At 44.6% G+C, this 19,798-nt stretch overlaps 1 protein-coding gene across 1 annotated transcript in view; it reads right to left on the bottom strand.

Moving 5' to 3' along the window:
• LOC121149878 (disintegrin and metalloproteinase domain-containing protein 32-like) overlaps nt 1-19,155 on the bottom strand; it is a 92,243-nt gene extending 73,088 nt beyond the window's left edge. The window contains exons 1-2 of the mRNA XM_040970540.1: nt 19,137-19,155; nt 17,814-17,884 (exon numbers count right to left, since the gene is read on the bottom strand). Coding sequence (XP_040826474.1) covers nt 17,814-17,884; nt 19,137-19,155 — 90 coding nt within the window. The remainder of the gene's footprint in view (nt 1-17,813; nt 17,885-19,136) is intronic.
• Nucleotides 19,156-19,798: the final 643 nt, after the last annotated feature.

Below are 19,798 nucleotides of genomic sequence, written 5' to 3'. Positions count from 1 at the left end.
ATCCTGTATGCATCAAAGAAAAACAAGTCAGATGATTTCAAGCTGTAGAAAATGGTTAAAAATGAAACAAGAGCGTTAAAATTCCCCAGCTGCAGGCAACTGCCTAGGTTTCCTTATACTGCTGGGAGAAAAGAAGCCAGCGGCTGGCAGGTATTCTAGGCCTGGTTAAGGTCAAATTTATGTTAACTATATCTGCACGCACGCACAGTTGCTTGTTCTTCTGTTTTTTTCCTTTTTCTTTAAAGATCAGTGGGATGCTATGTTATTCCATAATAGGTCGGGAGAGCAGAGAAATCTTGCACCTTCTCGGAGTGTGTGAGGAAGATGTTAAGTATAACCTATCAAGATTGCAACAGGTAACTTACAGACAGCAGACTCGAATCACCATTAGACATTAGCAAAAACTACAAAGACATACAGTGGGATACAAGAGCAATCCTGACAGCCTCCTAACAGGAGGTCATATGCACAGAGCAGGGGGGGAGGGTGGACCCCAGAGTGGAGCAGGAGGGCAGGAGGAGGCTTATATCCCAATCCTGGAGACTCCCAGATCTTCACCAAGGATTATCAGTACGGGTACCAAGGACTACATCACAACTGCCAAGGAGACCACGGGGAATTGGAGTGCCCTCATAGGCTGAGAATCCTGAGGTCATCCATTCCCTTTCGGATCTCCCACATGGGATGGAAAAAAACAGTTCCTTCCTCACAAGAACTAATGTCAGCAGAACAACAGCCAGGAGCCCTGAGCAGTCCTCAGAAACAGAAGAACAGTAAACTTCCTTTGGGACTCAGGAGAGGAGCTTTCTTTGGTCCTTACTTAGTTCCAACTTTGGCTCCCCACCTTCTCTTGCAATGACCATCAGGGTCGTTCCGGAGCCCTAAAATATTAGATCAGTTAGACAGAGACCAATAAGGAAAGCTTAGAACAGACAGGAGACAGTCAGCTTGGACTGCCATATATAAAGGTTAGTTACTCTTCATTAAGGTATTGAAGATTTCTCTGCACACCCCTCCTAAAACCTTTCTGCTCCTCAGTTGTTAACATTTGGCATGTTAGAGTTATAAGTCTGTCTGGACTATCCTAAAATTCCCTAACTTTTAGGGACTACTTTGCTGGGTTGCTGCTTGTGCTGGTGAACATGACAGCTAGGACCGGTGGTGGACAAAGCTGGTCTAAGCTGCCACATCTGATGGCATGCATGAGAGCCAGAATGGGTGTGTGCCAGCTGGGCTAGGCTGCAGTACCAGTTGGCAAGTGACATGACTGGGTCAAAGTCACGTAAAGGCTGAAGCATGGTACCCCCTAGCAGGTGCAAGATCCAGAGCTGGGAAACTGTGGACATTCCTTTGTTAGCTGTACCTAATACTGGTGAAAATGAGAACCAGAGCTGAGGGCAGACGAGGCAGGGCAGTGTGGCAGCACCTGTTGGCATAAATGAGGGCCAGATCTGGGGGAAGTTCAGGTTAAGCTGAACCACAACACCCATGGGTGTGCGCAAGAGCCACATGATGAAATATTCTTTGGAGAAGCCTTTAGTTTATAGTATATATTAGCTCTGCTGGCGTGTTTTTGAAATTTCAAAGTGATTTATATGTTTTATATATATATAAGCACACAACTACTGACTCCATTAGCAGCAAGCTGGATTGGAAGTGGAGTAGCCAGAACATGAACCAGTGCCCATAAGGAATGCCAGTGCCACAGAGTGTGGCTTTATCTGGCAGGCCATAACACCAGCTCCAATTTGTGTGTGTGTGTGTGATCTGATGACAGTCGTAACATCTGAAGTATGAACGACTTGCTGGGATCCCGAGAACCCCCACTCTTCTCCTCTGCTCCATTTCTTAAACAGAGTGTATTGTCATTCACATAATATGATTCAGTAAAGCAGTGTCTGTAACTATCTAACATTAGCTGCTCTTCAGAGAAGCTTCATCCTCTAGCTACATATTAACTACCACAAATGAGAGAATACATGTGGTATTCTTTGGATCCAGAATATTTCCCTTCGTGTAATGATCTCACTCCAATTGTTCAGTAACAAATATCAGGATTTCACTTCTTGTTAGAGCTGAGTAATATTCCATTCTGTGCATACAAACATTTCATTTAGGCAGTCATCAGTTCATGGACATCTAGGTTGGTTGCCTATCTTAACTGTTCTGACCTGAGCTGCTTCGAGCAGGAGAGTGTATGTAATCCTTCCGTCTGCTCATTTCATTTCCTTTGGGTAAATTCCCAAGAGGATGATAGCTGGGTCAATGGGGTAGAAATGCTCTCAGGTGGAGAGATAGTATAGGGGGAGTTCCAGGATTGGAAATAAATTTTATTCGTAATTAAAGATAGATAGTTTTCCTATATTTAAGAATCTAGCTGAATTTCTCTAAATAGTCTGCAAATAGAAGGCTGGCCACCACAGTGACAATAGTTAAAAGAAGTACACAATAGTATCATAATAATTCCAAATTTTTGTTCTGGGAACAGTTCATCCAGATACTACAAAAGGAAATAATTTGAACGTATCTGTCAACTTTACTAAGATAAATTCTCCAGTATTTCTGGGCCATGCATTCAGATTTCACTCATCAAAGAACTATTTTCTGGACAATGCATTTTTTTAAAGACTTAATTTATTTTTTTACTGGAAAGCTAGATTTACAGTGGAAAGGAGATTCAGACAGAAATATCTTCCATCTGCTGCTTCACTCTCCAAGTGGCAGTAATGGCCAAAGCAAAGCTGATCTGAAGCCAGGAACCTGGAACTCCCTCGGGGTCTCCCACATGGGAAGAGGCTTTCCGCAAGAGTTCAGGAGGTGAACCCAGACAAAGAACTTCCTGTCCTGCTAGTCTGTTTGATTTGACCAGGAGCAGAGACAGAACGGTAGGTACCAGACAGGCGGTTGGGACCAGGGTGGATTTCATAATCCAGTCTGCCTGCTGGAGCCAAATCAGGTGCCATTTTGTTTTTGTTTAAGGAGACAAAGATAAGGGAAAGGCCTGCCCATGAACAGAGTTGGGAGTGAACTCATTTCTGGCTCAGTGACCTGCAGCGATGTGGTATCCTACACCCAGGACAGGTTACACCCAAGACAGGTCCAGGTAGCCCTCAGACCTCCAGCAGATCAAGAACTCTAGTAATGGCACATCAGGAGCCATTTCTTACAGTGTGGCAAAGAACTTAAGACTGCAGGGACAACAATGAGCTGCGCATGCGCTGAGCTCGGCGAGCACTCACTGAGCTCAGTGCATTGCTCTGGTCTCACAGGAAAATAACACGGACTATGGCAGTGTGTGGGTCACAATAGGTCCACGTGACCTCAGACCTAATGGCCAACAGAATGCTGCAAGATTACCACCAAAAACAACCTCGCTGTATAGGCCACCTGGTGTCTCCCTAGTCCTGGGACCTGCTCCAACTAGTATTTAAAAACTGGATTGAAAAAGCAAAACCCATCTATTTGTTGCCTACAGGAGACATATCTCACCAACAAAGATCAGCAGAAACTATATCTCATGCATTTTTTTAAAATTTAGTTTCATCTCTTCAAAACACTTCCTTCTGATTATATTCTTCAGTGACTCATAGATCATACAGCAGCATCATTTTCTTGAAGAAGTTCTTGATTTTCTTTTTCATTTCTTCAGTGACACATTCATTAGTTGTTCTGTTGCATGTTATTTCACCTCATAGCATTTTAAATTTCTTTTTGCTTCCTGTTGGTGATTCTGTTTTGTGTCTTTTCATCTAAGGGGATGTATAGTAACTGTGTAATGGAGACTATCATATCCAGTAGCATGTTATTTAGCTTCATGTCATTGTAAATTTCTATTTTGCTTCCTGTTGCTGATATTGTATTGTGGATCTTCACTTAAGGGGATGGATAGTAACTGTGTAATGGAGACTAACATATCCAGATGTGAGGATGCAATGCAGTGTGCATGTCTACTTCCAGACTAAAGATGGATTCCCAATGAAACTGTTTACTATATCTTGACAACAGGATGCTGGACTCTCTGCCATTGTCCCTGTCCGCAATGATGGACATATGACTGTGTATGAAGAACTATACTATAGTAAAGATAGAAGGGAACTCAATGAGGGGGAAGAAATTGGGGAGGGGATAAGGGAAATCCCATGATCTATGGAAATGTATCATAAAATGATAATAATAAAAAGAAATATTTTTTAAAGTAAAAGTAAAAAAATATATACTACATAGCTCTTATAATCCACACAGTGTGATACTGGCGCACACACACACAAAAAAAACACAAAAATAGGAACACTTCAAGTTAACCTATGCATCCAAAATCAACCAATTTTTGGCAAATGATCTAAAATCTTCCCCAGAGTAAAAGAGTCATCACTTCAGCAAATGGTGTCAGTACAATTAGTTTCTGAGGTTACACCAAATGTGATCATCAACCCACAATGGATCCAGGATCTAAACAGGAAATACGAAACCCTCCAATGACTAGAGGAGAAAATAATCAAAACACTGCAAGGCATCAGCCTCTGCAGAGACTTGTTGGATAAGATCCAAGAAACGGCAATAAAAGCAAAAATAAGCAGATGGGATTACATCAAGCAAAAAGCTTCTGTACGCCAAACAGACAATTAACAATTGGAAAGAGAGAATGAGAAACAGTATTTTCAAGCTGTGCATCCAACAAATTATTACTATTTAGAATACACAGACAGTCCAAGAAAATCCATAGCGACAGAACAAACAATCCAGGTAAAAATGGAGCCAAAAGGAGCCAATGCGCTGGCTCAACAGGTTAATCCTCTGCCTATTCCAACACGGGCACCAGTTCATGTCCCCAGCTACTCTACTTCCCATCCAGCTCTCTGATAATGTACCTGTGGCAGCAGTGGAGATTGGCGCAAGTCCTTGGGTCCCTACAACAGGGTGAGAGACCCGGAAGAAGCTCCTGACTCTTGACTTCAGATTGGTTCAGCTGCAGCCATTGTGGCAATCTGGGGAGTGAACCAGCAGATGGAAGATCTCTCTCTATCTCACCTCTCTGTAAAATTTGCCTTTCAAATACAAATAAATGAACCTTTAAAATATTATTTGAAAGGGTCAAAAGACATAAACACACATTTTTCAAAGAATTTAGAAATTCGTGTTTCATTTACAAATTCGTATTTCAAAAGAAATACAAATGGATACAGGATACATGAAAAATATTTGCATATTAGCCATTAGGGAAATGCAAATAAAAACCATGAGCAGTTATCATCTCACTCCAATTAGAATGGCTGTTATCCAAACATCTAAAAATAACAGATATTGCTGGGATTGAGGAGAAAAAGCACCGCCATACGCGACAGGTGGGGGATGCAAATTGATAACAATCATTTTAGAAAACAATAGGGAGACTCCTAGAAACAAAGTCAATCTCCCAAATAGCACAGTTACCGCGCTCTTCAGAACACAGTCATAGGAGATAGTCAGCTTATGAAAGAGACACCTGGGATCGTGTTGAGAAGAGGCTCCAGGAAGAGGAGGCAAACGACCCCGCACCCGGAGCGCACCTCGTCCCCAGTGAGTCTTTGCAAGTGTTTCCACGCTCTCCTTTGCCAAAGCTCTCACACCTGTGCTCTGTCTAGTCCACTAGCCACAATCTGCAGAAACCGTTCCTCGAAGCCCTGTTGATGTGAACAGCAAGTCTTACGGTGTCTTACACAACACAAAGTTTTGTTACATCATCAAGCGTACCAAGTGTCCATCAACTGACAAACGGAGAAAAATATATACATGATGGGATATTACTCAGCACCAGAAAATTATTAAATCCTGCCTTCTGCAAAAAAAAAAAAAAAAAAAAAAGGCGGGGGGGTAAATTGTATTAAAGTAGAAGAGATTCCTTTTTTTTAAAAAATTGTCTTAATTACTTAGATTGGCGGAGCAGTAGAGAAAGAGGAGAGACAGAAATACAGAGAGAAAACGAGAGAAATAAGCTATCCCAAAAAAGGCAAACAGCTTATGCTCTCCCTGATTTGTACTAACATACAAAATACAAAAATATGTAATGGGCCCGGCGCTATAGTGTAGCGCAGTGGTTAAGGTCCTAGCCTTGAACACCCCGGGATCCAATATGGGCGCCATTTCTAATCCCGGCAGCTCCACTTCCCATCCAGCTCCCTGCTTGAGGCCTGGGAAAGCAGTCGAGGACGGCCCAAAGCCTTGGGACCCTGCACCCACGTGGGAGACCCGGAAAGAAGTTCCTGGCTCCTGGCATCAGATCAGCGCAGCATCAGCCGTTGTGGTCACTTGGGGAGTGAATCATTGGACAGAAGATCTCTCCCTCTCTGTCTCTCCTCCTCTCTGTACATCTGCCTTTCCGATAAAAACAAATAAAGATTTTTTTAAAATATGTAATGTATCTGAGCAACATTGACCTTCTGGACTTGATTCCTCATAGCCATTGTCTGTACACCTCAGCAGCGGCTTTCCCACTGGCCACCTCTTGAATTCTTGGTTTTTAGTGGAGCGTCAAGCTTGTGATGCTAAAATAAATTGAAAGTGTATCATTGTGAAAAATCAAAAGAAAAAATTAAGAAAGGAAAGGTGGCTGCAGGGGGATCAGATGTAGGAAGGCGGGTAGGATGAAAAGTATCGTTATGCTCTTAAATTTATATATGGAAGTTCTCCATTCAGAAATCTACTAACATCTGCTGGAAAGAATGGGGAGACAAACAGACCCTCCTTCACCATTGCCCGGAGTGCAGACTAGTGTAACTCCTACAAAATCAGTACGGAGAGTGTTCAGAAAACTGAAAATTGATTTGCTCTATGACCCAGTCATCCCACTGCTGGGAACATATCCAAAGGCAGGGAAATCTACATACGAGAAAATGACCTGTAATCCTAAATTTACGGCAACACAGTCTAAGCAGTGGAGACATTCAAGCAACCCATACGCCCATCCAAAGAGGAGTGGATAAAGAAACTGTGGTGCATCTGCTCTGTGGAATACTACACAGCCATTATAAAGAATGAAATTCTACCACTGGCAATCAAATGGTTCCAACCAGAGACCATTATGCTCGGTGAAATAAGTCAATCCCAAAAGGACAAATACCATATGTTCTCTCTGCTATATGGCAATATTCATGTAAAATATAAAATAAGTAGATGTAGAGTGAATACATATATTCACACATATTCTCATAGATGAGCTGTATAATGGAGAATAGCATATCAGGAAGGGAAGCTATGTTGCATTAGGCATCTCTACTCCTGAATAAAAAGGAGAACTCCTTATAAAACTGTTAACTATACCTCGACAATATGCTACCAGACTTGTTAGCTTTGTCCATACTACAACACCAATTACATAGCCGAGTGTTGGACTTGGGGCAGTCCCTGAAGGACCAGACCTTTGTAATAGCATCAGGCGAGATGATGAGATGGGATAACAGTAAGGGGACAAGGAGACGGAGAAGGGGGAGTTCCCATATCTGCAAAACAATATCATGCAAAATAATTAAAACAATTTAAAAAATTTTAAAGGAAAAAGGCCATTGAAGCGTCCTAGAACTTTTCATCTCTAAAAACATAAGCATAAATCTCCACAAGCCAATTAAACAAGAGGCGTCTCAGGTCCTTTCTTTGCATTAAGGTAAGAGAGGATGCTTTAAAAAAAAAAAAAAAAAAAGATTGAGTGCCTTCTTTACTTACTTAAGGCCGAGCAAGAGAAAGAGAGGAAGACAAAGAAGGAGAGACAGAGACATAGACAGATAGAAATTATTCCCCACCTACTGGTTCACTCCCCAAATGGCTGAGACAGTGAAATTGGGACAAAGCCAGGAATTAGGATTTCCATGCTGGTCTCCTACCTGGGTGGTAGCAGTAGTCCAAGCACTTGGACCGTCACATGTTGTATTCCGTGAGCATCAGCAAGCAGCTGGACCTGAGGCAGAGCAGCCAGTACTGAACCAGCACCCTGATAGGAGAGGCCTGGGTAACCCAAAGCAACTTAACCTGTCATGATTGCCCAATTTCTTATTGTGGTCTTATAAGGCACTTTTTTTTATAATTACAAGTGTCTATATTAAATCCCTGAATAGGCCTACAGATTATTCCTTATAATTAAGGTGGCCATTTATTAGGCCATTGGTAGGACTGGCAAGATTTGGACCCAATTAGCTTATTTTTGGTTTTGTCGGGATTTCTTAAATATTTATTTTATTTTTATTGGAAAGGCTGATCAGCTTTACGGAAAGAAGGAGAGACAGAGAAGAAGATCTTCTGTCTGCTGGTTCACTCCCCAAATGGCCACAACGACCGGAGCTGAGCCATTCCAGAACCAGGATCCAGGAGCTTCCTCCAGGTCTCCCACATAGATACAGAGTCCCAAGGCTTTAGGCCATCCTCGACTGCCTTCCCAGGCCACAGCAGTGAGCTGGATGGGAAGTGGAGCAGCCAGGACACGAACCAGCATCCACATGGGGTTCTGGTGCTTGCAAGGTGACCATATGACTATTGAGCCATAGTGCTGGGCTTACTTTTTCTCTATTTTTTCTCTGTGTATGTATGTGTTCTCTTTTCCCATTTTAAATTATTTTTGCTATTCTTGTTTTTATTTTTTTATTATTTCATATTTTCTCATTTTTTCCCATTTTGTCTTTATTTTCTTTATACTTACTCTCATTAAGTCTTTATTCTATTAGAATTATCAGTATTATTAAGTAATGCTATTATAGTTAGAATAATTGGTATTGAACGTTAGTATTATTGGCATGGCTATTACAGTTGTTGCTCATTATGACAGTCACTATCATAGTTAACATTTTTAGATAACATTATGAATTAGAATTTACAGTTAAAATATGAGGGGGGTCATCATAGCATCTCCGTTGTACATCGCAGTCACTTTATCTGACCAGGTGACATTCGTGATAACCACAGGCTCTTATAAATCTTTGGCCAGGGGAGCATCCCCCAACATGACACTAGACAAGTGTAACTTCACTGGGATCCAGGTGGCCGTGAAGGGGATCCAGGAAGGTCAGCAGAACTGCTCCCCCATCCCTGCTCCAGCATCCAACCCCTTCAAACTGTTCCAGTCGCGGACACAGCACAAAGCTGCACTTGGTCTTGGAGCAAGCACACTGGTAGAGGAATCCCCCGGCTTGTGAGAGCATGGCAAGGAAGGAAGGAGGAGGTGGGAGGGTGTCTGCCGTGTAGCACTACCACCAGAAAAGACGTGGCCACAGGCACCCAAGCCTGGACCGTGGCAGTCAGGATGCCCGACTCACTATGAAAACCACACACTTCACAAGGTCACTGCCGGCAAGAAGCCAGGCAAGTCCCAATGGAATCCCCTACATGCTAGTCCAGACATCTGCCACGTGAAGACACTCTGTGTACCATGGTTACAGATTCCTACCATTTGTTGGAGAGACCCTATCACGGTTTTAGAAGTATACTGCATACCACATATAAGATTATACTCCACATTTCTTTGTAAATGGAAAGTCACATCAAAAAGTTTCTGCCCTTAAATTCTAAAGAAAGCCTCACACCAGTCCACCCATGTGGCAATGAGCCCACTCTACACAAGGAAGGCTCCCAAATCACTGAATCCACGGTCCCCACAGAACACATCTCCATTTCATGCACACGTGCTCACGTGCCTCATCCTGGGATACCGAGCAGCTTAAGAGAGAGCCCCACTGCCAGTGAAGCCTCTGCCTTCAGGGGAGTCCCTGAGCCTGAGGGTCCCTCAGTCACCCTGCAGGTGGGAGTCCGCTCCCAGTGAGGCCCTGTGGCTTCCCCTGCTACGCCCAGCACCACTGGAGACAGAGAGGAAACCAGCAACTTGGCAAGAAACCCCACAGCACTTGCGCAAGGCTGGATAGCAGGACAGTTTCAGCAAGATCTGGGGTTAGCAGGTGCCCACAAGAAGGATCGAGTGTTTTTCCTTTCTGCCAATTCAAAACAGAGATGCTGAATTCGGAAACCAAGTGGGTCTGCGGAAGCTGGTGAGCAGCTGAGACAGGACCAGCACAAGACACCATTCACGGGTGGGGCGGGCAAGCCACAATGCCCGAGATTTATCTAAGCTTTTAGCAATATTTAACTGTCAAGTAATTGACGTAGCCGTTCCCTCTGTATGTCCAGAGAAAGAATTTGCTCACATCTCTTCCTCTTATTATAAATACAATCATGTTAGAGTTCAAACTCCGTGACCTCATTTAAGCCTTTCCCAAAAGGTCCAATTGCCAAATACAAATTGAGTTACCTTGAGGATTATGGCTTTAGCGTGTGAACGAGGAGAGGGACAAAATTCAATTTGTTCTGCCCTATACCCACCTCCGTACTTATGTCTTTCTTGTACGAAAAATGCATTTACTCCATAACAAAACCCCCCAAAGTATTCCAGCATCAATTTTATGTCTAAAGTCTCATCTTAGTGTCACATCAATCGTATATGAACAGAGTTCAGGTTTGGCTCATCCAGAGGCAGAATTCCTCTCCAGCTGTAAACCCCTGAAGTGACACAAGCTGTACGCTTCCAAAATACAGTGCTTAGACGCACACAGGACATAGTCCCCTTCTAAAAGGAAGAAGCAGAAGTAACAATGAGCGACAAGTCCAAATAAATCTAAAATTTAGCAATGCAAATTATATTGCACCTTCATATTTATGAGTAATCTTGGGATTCTCTGTGCACTGTGTCCAACAGCACAGCCACACACTGCCACGGCCCGGGCAGTGGCCCCATCCCCTCAGGTAGGTAGACCAGCCCTGCTTCTGTCGCTCTATGTCATGGCAAACCAGCCCTGCTTCTATCGCTCTACGTCATGGCTCTGCCCCATGGCTCTGCATAGCAGCCTGGCCCCCGAGGCAAATGGACAATACCAGCACACCCTACAGAAACCAAGAAGACAACCCAGGACTCAAAGAGCTGGGGAGGGAGAGAGCTCTCAGCCCCCGAGTTACCTTCTGCTCCATCTCCTTTCTCGAAGGTTAATGCATGCTCAGAACCAAAGAGACCCACTGTTCAGGTCTGCTTGAGACCCCAACAATCGTACTCTGCCTTGCTTTGTCCCTTCTCTTTGATAGTGTTTCTGGCATCAGCAGGGGTAGCTGGTAATTTATGAGTAATCGCTTTACAGAATGACTTTTTCATCACAATTTTCCTATTCACTCCAGAATATATTTGCTCATTTTTTGAAATGCAAATCGGTTCAGAATTTTCTAAATTATCTAATTCTTATATCTTATTTAAAACCCTGTCTCTCTCTTTCCCTGGCATTTTACTATAAGCAGCAGGAAGAATCCTAGCCAATCCTCAACGCTGTGCTTATAAATAGCTTCTGCTAGGAGTTAGGTGGGTTTGGTTTTTTTTTTTTTAATATTGAGCAAATTATTACTTTATTATTACTTATATCTATTTTCATTATAGTTGATTAGGATGATAGGGGTCAAGGTCAAGGTCTACAGGAAGGGGGTGAGATCACCATTTCCACATTCACTTTTGTTTCCTTCCCGTTTCTAGGGGAAGAGCAGGAGGTAGAGGAGGCACGGAAACAGCAGAGAAGCCACGCTCAGCCTCCCAAACACCTCTGCACCCTGAGATGGAGGACAGCCAACCGACACCACCCCAAGGTCCCCATTGCAGGGCATGATCTGAGGGTTCTGCTCAAGAGGTTTTGATAGTTCAACAGTTCTGAATTACTGCTGAGTTCACCACTCCAAGCACAATGAAATCTCCTCAGAATCCATTGACTGACATAGTCCACCTTAGAGTCTCCATTTGCCCAGTTAATCAAGCCAACACTTGGCTGAGGTGCTTGATCAACTTGTCCTGTCCTCTGTTGTGGTACCTAATGTCCCCTGCAGGCTCCAAAGTACTGCTATATGCTCCATGGGCATCTGGATATGCTGTCCACTGCTCCGTCTGAGCCTCTGAGGAGGCCCAGCTCTGACACATGCACTCCACGGTCAGACCATGGAACCTGCAATTCTCTTCATGGTTGGGGTTCTGAATCCAGCAATTCAGTTGGGGGATCCCCAGAGAAACTTCATCTGAGCTGATCCCTGACCTGATTCGTGTGTGTGCATGCCAGCACAGGGTCCGGTACAATCCGTCGCCCCAATCAGTTTATGCATATGTTGGTGATTGCAATTGCTGGGTCAGTTCTGTCTCCAGCCCTGTCTTCCACATGAACCAATGGGCGATGCAGTCCAGCCTGATCCTACCCACCACACACTCAGCCCTCACGCAAATCAGTGGGACCAGAGGCCTAGTCGGAACGACCCACAATAAGGCCAACCAAGCCTGCCACCTACCCTGATTCCCATGCTTGCCAGTTTGTAGAGCAGACTGGTCCAGGCTGTCCCACATCCCATTCAGTTCTCATACACGTCAGTGGGCACTGAAGCCTAGTTCAATCCAACCAACCCCACTATCCAGCACACACACATGCTGGTGAGCACTGCTCTGTCTAACCATGCCTGCCCCAGTCCTGGTTCTCATGCTCACCAGTAGGAGTGGCAACCCAAGTGGGAGGTATCCACTGTTTCCCTAATGAGCCCACTCCAACTCCCAGATCCTGCATTCTCCAAGTGGTTCTGCAAGTTAACTTGACAGAATTAGCTCCCTGGAAGATCTGTATGGGTCAGACTGATACACCAGCTCACATTGGAGTCCTTAGTAGGGCTTGTTAGCACGGAACATTGCTGACCACCACACATCAGCCCATGCAAAACCTAGGGCTGGGGACCTGCCTAGCAGGGTCTATCCACTATTGTCTATCCCAGTACCTGACTGCATGTTGAAACAGGGGACAGGTCACATTAAGCAGGTCCATGACACTAACCAGTAAGCAAGAGAACCAGATCTGGGGATAGATTCTGTGGGGAGTGTATGGGCCCAACCCTGTGGAAATACAAGTCCCACTGGTTAGCTCACAAGCTGGTGTGGGGATGGGCTGAGCTAGTGTGACCATGGAACCTGCCATCACTCACGGGGATAGGGACTGAGAACATTCTGCGCAGATCCAGGCTGCAGCACCCACATGTGCATACTAAAATGGGGTGTGGAGTGGGCTGGGCCACAATGTTCACCAACTCATACAAGGCCAAGATGAAGGGCCAGGCTAGCCCGCAAGGGCCTAACACTCCCTGACATGAGTGAGATCTGAGTCTGGGAGTGGGCCAAGTGGGGGAATGTGGGAGACGCCCCTAGTGGGTCATAGCTCGCTCAGTGATCACATAGTCCAGGTCTGGGGGTGGGGGAAGCTGGGCAAGGTAGCTCCAACTGTTGGCTAATAGGTGAGTTGGTTTTGGCAGGGGACAGACTGGGCAGAGCTGAGCAAACTTTAGCTCACTGCAAGTGCAGAAACCAGGCTGGGGCACAGGTCACGCCAGGCTAGGCTGTCATACCTACTGGTTTGCGTGAGCCAGGAATGGGAGCAGACTGAGCAGGGCCAGGTTCTAGCGCCTGCCAGTGAGATTTGGGACTGGCCTCTGGCTGGGACAGACCAGGCAACAGCATCCAAAGGCAAAGGCCAAGACAGGTGGGGGACTATGCCAAGCTGGGTCAGAGCAACCACTGGCATGCGTGCGATCTGTGGCTGGGAACAGGCCTGGTTCAAAGCTAAGGGGACTCCCTGGCTGGGTTATGGTTCCCACTGGCTAGCATGGGGCCACAGTGAGGGCTGTGTTCTGGTCTGGATATGGCTGCAATGTCCCTCGGCACAAGTGTGGACTGGGTCTGAGGTGTGCCAGACTGGGCTAGACTCCAGCACCCACTGGACAGGCTAGGCTAGCTCTTTGCCCCTGCTGAGCCACATATGAGCTGTGTCTGGGTGTGGACCAGACTTGGCTGGGCTGTAACACCCAACAATAAAAACCTGAGTGGGTAGAAGACCGGTCAGGAAAGGCCACTGTTCCTGCCAGGACAGAAGGTGGAGTAAGTAGGGCTGGACCATGGACCCACCAGTGTGTGAGAGATCTGGCACTGGGAGATGTTCTGATAGAAATGTTTGGGAAACTCCTCTGTCAGGACACAGTCCCTGCAGGTGAAAGCAGGAACCACTATAAGGAACAGCCCAGATCAGGCCAGGGAATGGTACCCACTGGCATACATTTGGCACAGTCAGGGGCTAACCAGGCTGAGCCAGTTCACATCATCCGCTGACAAATTTGAGTGTCAGAAGAGAATGTGGGTTGGGCTGGGTTGGATTGCAACACAAGCCAGTTCACATGAGGGCCAGGACTAGGGGCCAGCTGGGCTGGGCTAGGCTGTAGCCCCCACCAGCGTGAGCTGGAACGGGGGACAGGCCGGGCAAATGCCCAGGAGAGGCGAGCCATACCAGATTGGGCCACAGCACCCAAGCAGCATACATGAGACCCATGGTGGGAGAAAGCAGATCCTGTAGGGGGCGCTGCGTGTGGTTCCCATGCTTGACCACCATTCCCACTGGAGAGTGTGAGTTGGGATGTGGGCAGACCAGATCGGGCAGGGTTACAATACCTGTTGGCATTGTATGAGCTGGAACAGGAAAAAGCCAAGCTGGGTTGATTGTTCCTACTGGAGCATGTTTGGAGTGGCGAGATTGACAGCAATCCAACCAAAACTATTCAACTATTGAAACCACTTGAGGGGGAGCTTCATAGCACATCCCACATCAGGCAACCTGGGATGGCATCAGTGGCTGCCCCCCATCCCAGGGTACGGGGCGGTACAGAGGCGGTTGGGAGGCTGAGCGTGGTCTTTCCCCTTGCCACTCCTCCTTTCCTCTTACACAGGAAGGGAAGAGAATGCGGAAACAATGATCTCACTTACTTTCCTCCACCCCTGCCCCTTCCCACCCTAATCAACTATGTAAAAATCATCAAAAATAAAAATTATGAAAAGTCTCCTGCCCCCATCAACCTAGTCCCTCTGCTATTATGCACACAAAAGAAGTATATGCGAAACACTTAACAATTACAATTATAATTACAATTACTACTTAGAGCTTTAACAAGAGTAAGGTCCTGCATATAGCATAAGTTTAAATATCATGGGACAAGCACCGTTGACACAGCTGGTCAGGTGGTCAGCTGAACTGGCAGAATCTCAAACCAGATTATTGGTTTGAGTCCCAGCTAATCTACTTCTGATCCCACTTCCTGTTCACGGATCTGGACAGGCAGCAGATGATGACTCAGCATATTTGAGTTCCTGCCACTCGCTTGGGAAACAAACTGGAGCTCCGGTCTCCTGGCTCCAGCCTGGCCAAGCCCTGGCTGATCTAAGCATTTGAGACGTAAACCAGTGATTGAAATTTCCCTCTACCCACACCTTGTCCAACTCCTCCCAGAAATCTGTTAGAAATTCCTCACCATCACCAAACTTGAGTTCATCACTGAGGTTTACCCAGTCCAACTTAATCCAGCTGTCTAAGCCAGCCTAACCTCTTCTCACCACAATCTAAGAGTTTACACAAAACCTCTGATCAAACAAGCAACACAAACCAGAAGTGCAGAATGCTCATGGCACCCTTCGTTTAGATGATGGCCTGAATTATACACGTTAGATATTGGTGTACTGATTCAACCTTTAGGTAAAAAGTGGTTCCGTTTAGTGGACAGTAGGCCCAAACTGACTGTATTCCTGCAAGTATCCTGACTTATTCCCAAATATTTCTCAACTTTGAAAAGTCATCCATAACTTAAGGAGTTATTAGGGATAGGCTAAAAGAGTGTCCATTTCTCTCACTTAGAAGATTTCTCTGTGTTACTGTTAGTTTTCATAATATTACTAAACACCTGCATATACCAGACATTTCTCTAGCTTCTTGGAATAGGTAAGGAAATAAAGTACATTACTTCATTCATGCAGCCTATAGTCTAGTAGAAGAGACTCTTAGTTTGGCAACAATAATAAAAATTGAAAACTGTTTGTATTTCAAAAGATACCAATGAGAAAATCTTTAAATCAATCCACAAACTGGCAGGGGGAAAAAAAGCTGTGTTGCAAGCATAGAATGAATTCTTAGAACTTAAAGAAACAGTCCAATTTTATAGCAGGTGAATGGCTTAACTATTTACATAAACGGTAAAACAGGCTCATGGAGAATCCTCTACATCATTACTCATTAGAGAAAAGCAAATGAAAGCCACAACAAAATACAATTACCCCCATTGCAATAATTTTAAGAAAAAAAAATCAGATGCTTACATTTTTATAGAAAAAAAGCATTCAACAAGGTGGAGGAATCCACCATGGGGGGGAGGGTTTGGAGAGGGGTGGAGGGACTCCCAGTGCCTACAAAACTGTGTCACATAATGCAATCTAATTAATTTTGAAAATAAATAAATAATTAAAAAGTTAAAAATAAAATAAAAAAACCACTCGTGTGGTCTTGCTAATGCGGAACGTAAACTGACCCATTGACTATGGCAAGCAAAGTAACAACATCTATAAACCTTCAACTATTACCATGTGACCCGTCGACCACACTTTGAAGAACAGACCCAAGAAAAGGATAACACATGTCCATACATGAATATTCCAAAAAAGAATGGTTCTAGCCAATATCCGGAAAGAGTTATTGAATGGCAGATTTACATCTACTAAGAAACTAAAATGACAAACCTGTTGAGCACAGTACCAACACACCTAAATGGAACAAGCCTAGCACAGAATCCTACATGCTAGGTTTCACTGACACATAAAAAAAAAAGGGGGGGGCCAGCGCGGTGGTGCAAGTGGTTAAGGTTCTCGCCTTGCACGCCCGGGATCCCATATTGGCACCAGTTCTATCCCGGTAATCCCGCTTCCCTTCCAGCTCCCTGCCTGTGGCCCGAGAAAGCAGTCGAGGACAGCCCAAAGCTTTGGGACCCTGCACCCACGTGGGAGACCCGGAAGAGGCTCCTGGCTTTGGATCGGCATAGTATCAGCCGCTGCGCTCACTTGGGGAGTGAATCATCGGACGGAAGATCTTCCTCTCTGTCTCTCCTCTCTGTATATCTGCCTTTCCAATAAAAAAAAATAATAATAAAAATCTTTAAAAAAAAAAAAAAAAGGACAAATTTATACAGACAGAAAACATTATCAGTGGCTTCCCAGGACTAGGAACAAGAGATAACTTGAAATGGGCACAAAGGAACTCTGAGGAGGCAACAAAAATGTGTCTCAGTTGGACTGTGCTGATATTCATGCAACTTTACTTACAGACTAACGACCACTAAGTAATAAACTTATTCCGCGTGGATTCTGTAGTGTGTAAATTATACCTCAGTGAAACTGCTCACGTTTAAAGTGTCGTCAAAAGACCAGCCTCTTATAAGGAAAGCTTGCTGGACTATGTTTCTATCAAATGCATATGAAAAATCTGAAGAAATAGTTGTTCAAAATCAGTGAATACAAGAAAGCAATCCCTTCTAAGCATATATATGTCAGACAAGAAAACGGCTCCTAAGGACCACCGCGTACAAAGAAGAAGGCTGAGGAATGAGGTTTGAACCAGAAGCCACTCTTCTTGCATCATGCTCTTCATCTGACTCCTCTGTAAATTTCTCCTTGCTATCACTCAGATCACAATGATAGGTTCACATTTCAACTTAAAAAAAAAGAAAAAAGAAAAAAAAACTGACGTGGAGAAATAAGAGATATGAAGTGAAACAGTGATATCTGTTTACATTCAGTGGCAAAATGTTAATAAATTCCTTGTCAGATGTCATATTAGAGACTTACATTCATACTGTAACGGGGTTGGTGTATTTCATAACAATGTAATAAAAATACAAAATTCATATAATTTAGATATTGAGAAAATATCCCTTATGTATTCTACCTCTGAGTCATCACTGGTATTCGCTTGAATTTTCTCTGGTAATACGATCTGTAACAATGATTTTTGAGAACCTGGAAAAAAGAAAAAAGTAACTGTCTTCAATCTGACAAGTACCTGTTTAGCTTGTTTTGTAAGGTTTTTTTTCCTGTAGGGGGAAAAATGAGTGGTTCAGCATTATGTATTTCTATTAATTAAAAAAAAAAACCTTTAAAATATCCAATTTGGAAAATAAATAAGATGGATGCGTAAAACCTTTCAGTGGACAACAAGGAAGATTTTAATGAGCATGAAATTTGCTGTTCCTGAAAAAAAAAATGAGTAGACCAAAAAAAATCATCAAAAACATAATATATATTAAACAAAACAAACAAACAACAACAACAAAAAAACTTTCACTGGAGCCAGTGGGAAGCATACACACATCTGAATAGCCAGGAGCAAGTCCCAGCTCTGGCTTCTGGCTAACTGCCAACGCAGGTCCCAGGCGCCCAGGAGGAGCCAGCAGGGACACGGGTCCCCAGGACCCAGGAGGAGCCAGCAAGGACACGGGTCCCCAGCGCCCAGGAGCCAGCAGGGACACGGGTCCCCAGCGCCCAGGAGCCAGCAGGGACATGGGTCCCCGGTGCCCAGGAGGACTTCCCAGCTCCCTGGGCATGAGCTGTAGCTTTCTCTTTTTCTGCAACTACCATTGTCAAAACAAACAAACAAAAAAACCCCACAACTTTTCTGAAACAAACTTTTTGAAACAATAAACTAGAAACTATATGTTATCCTAGAAGCAACTGATAATAATAATGAAACAAAACTAAAACATACCACATTGAAGCAACTGGGTTTTTAAGCAAACATTCATATGGAATTACAAGAAAATTCTCAGAAGGGAAAATTATTTTTGAGAATTCATTTTGGGAGAATCAAGATGGCGGGATAGGATAAGGACACGTTTAAATGGACGGAGAAACATTTAATCAGGATGAAGCAGAGAGGACATATTTCAGGAAATAGGAGAGGACAGAACAACAGCGGAGGAGTACCTGGAGACTGACAGACACAGGAAAGCAGCAGACACAACGGTGTGGTGTTGCAGTGACTGATACTCCAGCAGCATTCAGCTAATGGCGATCTGAACTCCACCAGCAAACGAAACGCCACCACCAACCAGGTGGGAAGGGACTTTCACTGGGAGCTTGGGAGGTGAACTCAGACAAAGAACTGTCCGTCCTGCTGGTCGGTTTGATTTGACCAGGAGCAGAGACAGAGCAGCAGATCCCAGACGGGCAGTGCGAGAACAGCATGGATTGCACAGCCTAGTCAGCCCCTTACAATCAGAATTGGATGCCATTTTGCGTAAAGAGGCAAAAGCAAGAGAAAGAACTGAGCATACGCAGAGCTGGGAGTGAACTCATTTCTGACTCAGTGAACTGTAGCGATGTGGCATTCTACAGGTTCCACTCGGGGCAGGTCTGAGTAGCCCTCAGATCTGACGGCTGGCAAATCATGGACTCTAGTAGTGGTTCGTCAGGCGCCATTTTGTACACTGGCAAACGCTTTAGACTGCAGTGAACTGCGCATGTGCTGAGCTCGCGAGAACTCACTGAGTTCAGTGGATTGCACTGGTCCCGCAGGAAAATAATACCGACTGTGGGCTAGTACGGGTCAAAATAGGTCCGTGTTGCACCCAGACCTAACGTCCAACAGGTTCCAGCAAGATCAGTGCCACCAACAACCTAGATATATAGAATACGTGATGTCTCCCTAATCCTGGGACCTGCTCCAACCGGAAGTGGGAGAAAGGTTGCAGAGACAACGGTGCAACCTCAGCATGGTATCACAGGAGGTGGAGAGTGGTGAGCCAGGAGTTCAGGCTGTGGAATTGGGGCTGGAATAAGGGAAATCCCATGATCAATGATAATAATAAAATGTAAAAAAAAAATTTTAATAAAACTATAAAGAAACAAACAAAAAAGAGAATTCATTTTGGTAGC

This window comes from Ochotona curzoniae, unplaced genomic scaffold (assembly GCF_017591425.1).
Source record: "Ochotona curzoniae isolate NIBS_2020 unplaced genomic scaffold, NIBS_Ocur_1.0 contig_1976, whole genome shotgun sequence".
NCBI classification, from domain to species: Eukaryota; Metazoa; Chordata; class Mammalia; order Lagomorpha; family Ochotonidae; genus Ochotona; species Ochotona curzoniae.
This window is presented reverse-complemented; position numbering and strand designations above follow the sequence as displayed.